Source organism: Corvus brachyrhynchos, unplaced genomic scaffold, assembly GCF_000691975.1.
Source record: "Corvus brachyrhynchos isolate BGI_N302 unplaced genomic scaffold, ASM69197v1 scaffold281, whole genome shotgun sequence".
Lineage (NCBI taxonomy): Eukaryota > Metazoa > Chordata > Aves > Passeriformes > Corvidae > Corvus > Corvus brachyrhynchos.
In genome coordinates, this window is record NW_008236509.1 from 4,881,678 (window position 1) to 4,891,351 (window position 9,674).

Here is a 9,674-nt window from a genome sequence, read left to right on the forward strand (position 1 = left end):
ATGGCATCCTGGCCTGTACCAGAAATAATGTGGCCAGGAGGATCAGGGCAGTGATTGGCCCCCTGTACTTGGCACTGGTGAGGTCACACATCAAATTATGTGTTGACTTCTGGGCCCATCACAAGACACTGAGGTGCTGAAGCACATTCAGAGAAGGTCAACAGAGCTGAGGAAGGGTCTAGAGCACAAGTCCTAGGAGGAGTGACTGAAAGAGATTTGGGGAGCTCAGCCTGGAGAAGAGGAGTCTCAGGGGAAACTTTAAGGCTCTCTACAACTACCTGAAAGGAGGTTGTGGCAAGGTGGAGATGGGTCTCTTCTCCTAGGTAACAAGCAATAGGACAAGAGGAAATGGCCCTGGGTTGTACCAGAGGAGGTTTAGATGGGATTTTAGGAAAAACTTTTTCATGGAAAGGGTTGTCACGGCTTGGAACAGGCTGCCCAGGGAGGTGGTTGAGTTAGCAACCTTGGAGGTGTTTAAAAGACATGTAGATGTGGCACTTGGAGACATGGTTTAGTGGTGGGCTTGGCAGTGCTGGGTTAACAGTTGGACTCAATGACCCTAAAGGTCTTTCCCAACCCAAACAATTCTAGGATTCTGTTCTACGATTTCACAGCTCCTCCATAAAACTTCCAAATTCACTACCCCAGGGTGCAGGCCATGTAGTAAATGCACAAGAAACATGTTGTGACCCACAGGTGATCCTTAACATTTAGGATAGACAGTGTGAGTCTGAGAAGGCATAAGAGATGGAAAATCTGATTGCTGTTCCCTCACTGTTCTCTCAAGTTCTCTGCCTTTTCTTCTAATTTATGTGCACTTCAAAAAACCGAAGTAATTTTACCACAAATTAATAATTACTCCTCGCCAGTGTTTTGCTGTTAGGCCATATGAATGATATGGCATATCCTTGATATTATGATACAAATATTTTTACATGGATCTTTTCCCAGTGTCAAAGTAATATACTCAGCAGGCACAGCAGAAGAGTCATTATATATTTCTTAGAAAAAAGTGTTGGGACTGCCAAATCTTGACCGGCATTATTATTGTGGGTAAACTGCTTAGGGACCAAGCTGCACTATCAGAGTCATTTACTGGCAGTTTAAATGGTCTCTGCCTCAGTTTGTCTTTTTGTAAAATGGACACAAAAATGTCCCTCAAAGTTTCTCAGAGATTTGAGATCTGTGCCTGAAACAAAATAATCAAATGTGGTGCTGCTACTGATAAGGGATATATGCTGTACAGATTCAGGAATAAGTTATATGCATAGTTTTGGAGAATTATGTTTAGTGGTGTTATTACCCACCATTTATCAGACTGGTAAACTAAAATAGGACATCATCTAATTCATACCAAGAGAGACAGGCTCATAAAATCAAGCAGACTTGGTTTGTGTTTCCCCCATAACTCTGTAGTTATACCACTTTCACTGAAAAAAAATCTTGATTTGTAGTTATGCCTCAAAGTATTTATCCTTAACTATAGAACCTCTACTCTTCTGTGTTTTATCTTTGTTTCTTTAAGAAAGCTAGTATATGGTAGTTTGTGACATTTTCATTGTGAAAGATGCTTAACATTAACCAGTTATTTAGAACCAAAAGCCTTTGCCCTAAGATACATATGGTTCCACTTAAGCTGAAATCACCACTTTATGTTAGAAAATATTGGTTTCATCATAAAAGGTAAGTGTTCCCAGAAGTGTATTAAAATGCACAGAGATACAAAAGAGAAATATTGGAATTCAATCTTGGGTACCAATGTAGAAATATTTAAATATGCTATAAATTGCACAGATCCAGCATGGTTCACTGAAGAATCTTTCAGGTTATTAAAATATTTTCAGTTCAATAAGAGACACTAAAAGTAATCATGCAATTTGTATGCTGTTCAGTGTTAGGAACACTTCTAGATATATTTATTCAAAGTTCCCCAAGTCAAAAACAAAAGTTACTTTGGCTCCTATGAGAAGTAGTTAGAACAGGAGAGCACATCAGAAATGAAAGTGGAAGAGAAAATGTATAGATTATATCTAGTTCAATTCCAGTGGAGGTGGGAAAGGTAGAAAGGCCTTTGTTGGCTGAAGTGGATTAATTCATAATGATATCTGTGCATCCAAAGTCTCCATATATGCGTTGCAGTTAAGAAAGGTACTGACTCATAGAGCACATGCAGAACTTCTTTAAGGCAGATGGGCAGCATTACAAGGGGGACTAAATGAAAATAATGGCCCCTTTTTGCCATTCTAACTTCAGGTCTTGGGGAAAAAAAGTCAGTTTTTTCATCTCTGCTGGAACAGAAGACCTGCTAATTGCTATGTAGTGGAGGTTTTTCTAATGGCCCACCTTTTTGACAGGTTATCAGGTAGAGCAAAGGAAAGGATGCTGCAGCGGTATGTGGGCTGCAAATGGAAAAGACGTCTTCAAACCTGTGATGCAAATACGAAGCAGGAGTAGCAATAATATTTTTACCAACAACCTCTAACACTGCTGCATTTGATGAGTTTTCCACAAAATCCTAAGCAAACCTCCACAAAATTTTCACCTACACTTGCCCCTATCTTTGCGAAGCTTGGTTTTGGAAATGGATCTTAGCTCTACAGCTGCAGATTGAATAAGGACAATAGATCTAATTCATCTCAATAAACAGTGCATCTAAAGAGATCTGTTTGCTTAAGTGTGTAATTGCTCTCTTTAACAGCAATAAATAACCCTATCAAAAAGTTAAGATGGAGTAATAGCACCACCTGAGACAGAAAGCATCATGCAAATTGTCATAAGACATAGTTGAAACTTCATGTGCACCTTAGCTCAAAAACACGTGTACAGCTCCACAAAATAATACCTTTTTCTATGAAGATTTATTTGTGCCCTAACTGAAAGGTGTACCAGCACCTTGTGTTTCGGCATCCGAAGTCTTACCCTAAGTACCCCTGTTTTCTTCAGCAGTGTGTTTATAAAGCTCTCAACCTTGTTTGCCAAACTGGGATGGTGAGACCATAGTGTCTAGCAGGCTGTTTGTCCCCCAGGGTTTCATATGCATTTTGCAGCAAATGTTTTTAAAGTATCTTGTTTTAAAGGATCCTTGCAGGAATTCTTACATAGGAGCAGCTTTATTTATTTAGGTCAACATTAGCACTATTTCCTGGTTGTTGTGAATACTGTCTCAGGGGAGAATTTGTCATTTTAGTCGGAAAATGACAGGATAAAAATAGACAGGATAATTTCATACATAACTGGTACGGAGGTGTTTTTAGCTAACTTGTTGCAAGAGCCTGGATGGAGGTTATTATTTTACTAAATGCCTTCAGTTCAGTGGTAGCCTTATAAGAGTTTCTCTGTATTTCTACTTTCCTTCAGCATTTTTACCCTATATCACTATTTCCCTGTTCCTCTCTTCTTCTGTTGTCATCTCACCTTCTTCCTCTTTTACACAGGCGCCTTGCAGAAAACGCAGTTATATTTGAAAGAGTTCATCATATGAATGCAGAGACAAAGTCAAGGGTCACTCTTACTCAGAGCTTGCCAGCATCTCTTAATAATCCTTATATGATATGCCTCCAGTTCCTCTTGCTCTCTGCTAAGTCAGTGTATAATTTCTCCAACAGATATTTTGTTCTTAACAATAACATGTTTCTATCATGCTCCACAAGGTTCAAACATCAAGCTGTTACTGCAAGCTTCCATGGAAGCTGATAGGGTATTTGACTGTTGAGAAGTAGATTAATATAGTTTGGAAGGCAGTTTTCTTGTAAACATTAACTTTAGAAAGGAATTAAAATATGTGTTTACTTTTCACTTGTAATACAATTAAGGCTAATCCCCTATAGTTTTATAAGGGTATTTCTGTACTGGAAGTGCTGGTTTTCTTCACTAACTCAGGACTGCACATAACAGCATTTAAAAATATGATGAGGCAGGGCTGTTGCTTATTTTGTTCATGGTCACATTGTATGTTTTCTCTTGTCAAAGAAGATTGAAGAAATAATCTCTTTTAAAGGCTGACATGCCTGGAGATATTTTCTTGTGGTTACACGAAGCAAGGTGTAGACTTCAATGCCAAAAGAAAGGGTCCCCCACCTTGTCAACGAATCCTATAATCAGGTTGCAATAGTAACAGATTACAGCTGTCATGTTTCTTTTTCTCCAGGTTCTGATTTCTCTCCCTATCTCTGGTTTTCTGCTAGTAAGAGATACCCAGTGTCTCATTTTGCTCAGGTCAGGCAGGAGAACTTACATGGGCCAATAGTTTCCATTACATTTATCTAATCTCCTGTCTTTTCCAGCTAACCTAAATGAGTGCCATGCAAGCACTGAACTACATTTGCATGTGAGGTAGTTTGAGAAAAACAAAACCTTAATTCTAGAAGTTTTCCTGAAATACACCTTTTCCATAAATGACAGAAAACAGTTTAAGCAAAACTTTTTTACAATAGTGCTTTTTTACCATAGTTGACGGCAAATAAATAATTAATGCAAAACTCTCAGACCTGTTCTTGAAGCCCTGCTACAGTCCCACTGCACTGTGAGAGGGATGTGGAGGTACCTATAGACAGCTGAAAGTGCAGAGTAGAGGATTTCCCCAGGATCAGCAAATTGGTGGGTGACCCAATGCTGACAGACCCCCTATTAGCCCTGACGCATGTCCTCCCACTGTAACTGGGAGCTATTACCTCTACAGATTAGGAATGCTGGCCAAGGCATCTGTCTCAAGGTATTTACTTCAGACAAATCTGGATGATGGAAGCCCTGATTTATCCTGACTTGTAGCAGGGCTGGGTTTCCTTAAGCATACCGAGCTTGAGATGCCCTTGGGTCTCTCTCCTGGTTTTACCAAATGTGAATATGAGCTTGGCACAATTTGTGATCTTAAAAGAAGTCAATGTGCAAAATACCTCTTGTTGATGCTGCCACTGAAGCCCTTCTCTTGTGGGCTGAGGTGGGTTGGAGCCTAAGCTCTATGCTGGCTATGGGACCACCACTCTCCTGTGGGAGTCTCACCTTCTTTTCCCTGCAAACATGTGCTTGGAGATGAGCCCGTGACAAGCTGTTCTTTGAGGTACAACCACAACAAGCACATGTGCTGCTGCTTGTCTACTCCAGAGGATTTCCTGGTACTTTCAGGAGATTGAAACCAAGCTGAAATGTTCCAGCACTTTAAAGGAGGACAAGGCATTGGTGGGAGGCTTGTTTAGTATCTGAGTGGGATCATGACTACGATGTTCATCTGCATGTTACCAGCATGGAATATACGCAGTTTGAAGACAAGTAGGCTCAGAAAGAAAGGAAAACTTTCAGGGAGGGAGGAGGCAGAGTGAAAGACTGCTAACACTTGCAGCGCGAAGATCAGGGGAAAGATGGAAATATCAGAGCAAGCTAATCTGCAGGAGGAGGAAATCAGGCACAGAAAATCAACACTTGATGGGAGGCTACCCTAAATACGTACTGGGAGGCTGGTATTTACCCTCCAGGCAGTAGCAGGGCAGGTGCCAAATCCGCCTGTTGAAGAAGCAGGAGGTTACCAGCAAAACTAGCGCACCATAACCCTGGGGGACCTTTCTTTCAAACACACCATTAGATTGCTGGCATGGAGAGAAGTTGGCAACCCCATTTCACACTAGCAATGATGTCACATAGCTCTTATTTCAGAAGCATCTCTGTAAAGTTGACAGCTACTGCTATTATCTGATTCTGCTCAGATTGCTAATGTTGGTGTCTGAGGCGGGTTTTCAGTGGTCTCTGAAGGAGCAGCTGTACATAATGAATGGAAGATGCCTTTTGCACATGTTTAGTAGCTATCCATGCATTTTGGTAGTCTTTCAACTATGAGAAAAAGCCAACCAGTAACAGCTCATCATTTTCTAAGGTATTTTAAGGCAGGGAAAGAACACTTGCAGCTTGCATAGGATTTCTGGGTGTTTCACAGGTTGGTTTAAGGCACTGTGACTTTCTAGCAATGCTCCTGCAGTATTCTTCACATTGTTTTGTCTAAGGGAGGGAAAATGTATGGCTGATTCCCACTTAATTAGGCCTCCTCTGCTAAACAGTTATGTCACTATTTACATATGAGTAGTCCCCACTGAAGTCAAGTCCTGCAGCTGTATACTTCATCTGGTAACAATGTATACAGACTTGGAACAAGAGATGTACATTGCCTTATATGTATGAACTACCTGCAAACAGCAAATGCTGTGCCATGTCATTCTGGCAAATGCTAACAGCTATCCTATTTCAACACCCTGTAAATGGACCACCTGATTATTAGTTTTAAATAATAGGCTAAACTCTACTCACTAGTCCCAGCTTTTACTGAAGTGTATGACTTGTCAAGTGAGTAACTTTGAGTCACTTGTGCCCCTCTATGGTAGTAAGAAAAAATAACCCTCCACACCGACTCACATCAAGTGATTTTTCATGGCTGGGTCTCCCATGGCCTGGGGATAAGCTCTTCTAGAGATAAAAAACATAGCTACATAGCTGGAAACAAGATGCAGGGAAAGAAAATGTCTAGAAACTCAACAGACATTTAGGTTTAATTCAAGTCCATCCCCTTTCTAATGCCTTTCTTTCAGGAATCCCTGACAAAGGAGTGAATCTCCTCTACCATTTTTGTGCATTGACTCTTGTCTCAACTTCACCTCAGGTCCATCAGAATGACTTGGGCTGTTCTCTCACCTGTGAATGTCTCTACAGGGAAAGAACTGTGATTGTTTTATACTACCTCCTCCTACTCGTCTTCTGCCAGATAATTCCCATTCTCCATAGCATCCCCTATTACCCTACCAATGACGTTTTTTTTTTCATACACTTTTGTATCATTTCCTTGATTACTGTGCCTGTTTATTCCATTAATTACATTGAAGTAATCTAAAGCAAACTATCCCTTCAGCAAACATGTGTTTAATTTGGTCTGTTGAGAATGAGGTGGGTTATCAATTGTCACCTATCCCCAGTGAGGTGGGTGGAGTCCAGTTCTTAAGCAGAAATACTGACCAGGAGCTCTTCTAGTTAGCACTCTAAAGAAGTATCTTTGCTTGTGGTTCTGTCAGCATGACCCTGCCTCATTACTGCTGGCAAACCCCATCAGTTTCCTCTAGAAAATGCATCTGGACAGGGCTGAAATTACACCATGCCGCTTCCAGCTGTGGATCTCCTAGGAAGCTTTTGTGGAAGGATTTTTTGTTGTAAATTTAACATTATAACATCAATATAATACTATGACCCACCAAAGGTTTCTCCTGGGCATCTCTAACAATTGAAACCTTCATCAGAAAATGAAGATATCTAGAAGTTAATGAAATGAGAAGTAGGGGAGGAACAGTGCTGCAACACAGTACTTTCTTACAAGTGCTACAGAGGGAATTACTTTCTCAGTGAAAGACTATGTTTCTTGAGCTATAAAACAAGTATGTAGAAATATGTTTTAAATTATATTGCATCTTTGTAAAGTTCTCTCTATTAAAAAAAAAACCAAATCTGAGGACTCCACAGGGTCAGAAACCTTTAAGATTTAGATATGTGTTTATGTAGTCAAAACATGAATTGTGCAACTTACTACCCAAAGTAGGTATTACCAAATTATTTTATTCCCCTGAGGAAGAGGCAGGAGCAAATTGCTTAGAAGAATGGGAGAAAGCAAAACTCACTGCAAGTCCACTTGTTGAAACACTTAGGCTTTTTCTTTTTTAAACTTTAATGCCACTTAAAACTGGTATTCCTGACCAGTGTTAACACTAACTATGAATATTTCCAAATGTTGGAAGAAAACTTCAGTTTCCTAACTGAAGATCAGTACTTAAGGATGTATCTTGGGTGACACCCTATCAGTGATAGGGTGATCTGTCGGGTGCAGTGTTACATCAGCAACAGGCTTTCTGACAAGCTCTGCCTGTACATAGCATACAGGTAGTATGTGATGCAGGTGAAGGGATTCAGTGGTTGTCCTCAGGGCAGCTTTGCTGGATACCACTTGACTTTTCTTCTAACACCTTGTCCCCAGGACAGCCAAGACAGGAAAGTACCAGCTGTACCAGTCTTAGGGCAGCATCTGCTGGTTATTGCATGGATCAACATAGATGGTTGTCATGGAAGAGGCTGCTTGCTTTGGCTCCCAGGCAGAGGTACCTGGGACTCGGAGGGCGGGAGAAACGGGCACTCTGGAGAGAAATGACCCGTAAATGCAATTCCAACAGTCAATCAGGAGAGAACGGGAGTGGACAAGGAGCTTCTCAGTCTTGGTCTCTTTTTCTTATGAGAGGCAGCACTCACAAATTTTGGCAAGTCCAGGTTCACTTGACTGCAATTCGCCTTCAAAGGCGAAGAAACCCGTCCCACCATCTCCCACATCCCTTCTTGCACCCCTTCCCCGCAGGGTTCTCTGAGCCGGGGAGGCGGGGCAGTCCCTGAGAATAAACCCGAGATACGAAGAAAAAATGGGGACGAGGACTTTGTGAGACTTGGCAGTAGTAATACTGGGGCTCGGCCACCTATCTCGGGGAAAGAGACTGCAGCTGCGCCCAGGTGTGCGGGTGTTCTCACAACGCAAGGAGACCGGAATTAACGATAGAAATCACGGGCGGAGTCAGGGAGCTGCTGGGGCCCCGAGGGGAGGGAGGAGGGGAGGAGGGGAGGAGGGGAGAAGGGAGAAGGGGAGAAGGGGAAGGCAAAGGCAAATTCCGGGGATGCGCTCCACTCCCCTCTGCCTTGTCGGCAGTAGGGGCTCAGCGCGGGGCCGGCGGAGCAGCCCTCCCCCGGGAGGCGCCGCCCGGTGAGGGTGGAGGGAGGGGGTGGGGGAAAGTGTGCCGGGAAGTTGCGGCTCCGGAGAGGCAGGGGTTTTGGATTAGCAACTGTGCCATGCTCCTCTTGTGGCAGGACCTAGTATGCAACAAGTCCCTGCAGCACTTCCCGTGAGAGCGCAGTGAACGTGACATTAAAAACAAACAAACAAGCAAACAAAAACAAATGCTTACTTACCTGTCCCGAACGTAAATCTCCAGAGCCGGCTCGTCTTGCACGGCCCCAGGTGCGAGCCGGGAGGTGGAAGGAGGGCGGTGGGAATCAGGGCTCACTGCACAGTGCGCCCGTCCGGCCAGGACTTTCCTCGGGAACTTACTGTCCCGCTCCGGTTTCCTGGGAGGAGGCTGCGATCACGTTTTATACTGAGTTGGTTGGTAACCCCTCTCATTCATTAAGATCACGTAAGAACTCAGAGGGAAACGTGACTCTGAGCTAAGGCGTTTGCGTAAATCTATAGGTTTTTAAAACTCCCTGCCAGTTGCTTTCTGTCTTCTGTAGGCACCAAGGTGGTGGAGAGTTTAAGCTTGCGGATATTGCAAAGGGTTATTAGATTCATAAGTCACACCAAGTGGTGGGCGATCCACTGAGCAAAGCAGAAGTTCTCACATGATGACTTCAAACAAGACACATTACCTTCCAGCATCTGTTGGAGAGACTGGATTTTAAACCACTTCTGTCTCCAGGACAGCAAAGAAACAATGGTAAGTACCTATAAAAAAAGCTTGTTTTTAATACCTGGAGAGAAGAACAAAACAACTACAACAAAAAGCTTGAGATGTTGCTTAACGACAGTATGTAATATCACGGGCTCGGCTTTCTAGTACTTAATACGCCAAAGAGCGTAACCCGCGGAGGCCGGGAGAATTGTGTTTTAGACAGTG

At 42.6% G+C, this 9,674-nt stretch overlaps 1 protein-coding gene and 1 long non-coding RNA gene across 4 annotated transcripts in view; one reads left to right on the forward strand and one right to left on the reverse strand.

Annotated features, from left to right (window-relative positions):
- Positions 1–9,215, reverse strand: part of LOC108444732 — a 31,820-nt gene extending 22,605 nt beyond the window's left edge. For all 3 annotated transcript variants that reach the window (XR_001859391.1, XR_001859390.1, XR_001859389.1), the window contains exon 1: positions 8,971–9,215. This is a non-coding gene — a long non-coding RNA (uncharacterized LOC108444732). The remainder of the gene's footprint in view (positions 1–8,970) is intronic.
- The window catches only part of BDNF (brain derived neurotrophic factor), a 40,554-nt gene continuing 40,059 nt past the window's right edge, over positions 9,180–9,674 (forward strand). Inside the window, exon 1 of the mRNA XM_008644084.2 lies at positions 9,180–9,494. Coding sequence (XP_008642306.1) covers positions 9,492–9,494 — 3 coding nt within the window. The 5' untranslated portion in view covers positions 9,180–9,491. The remainder of the gene's footprint in view (positions 9,495–9,674) is intronic.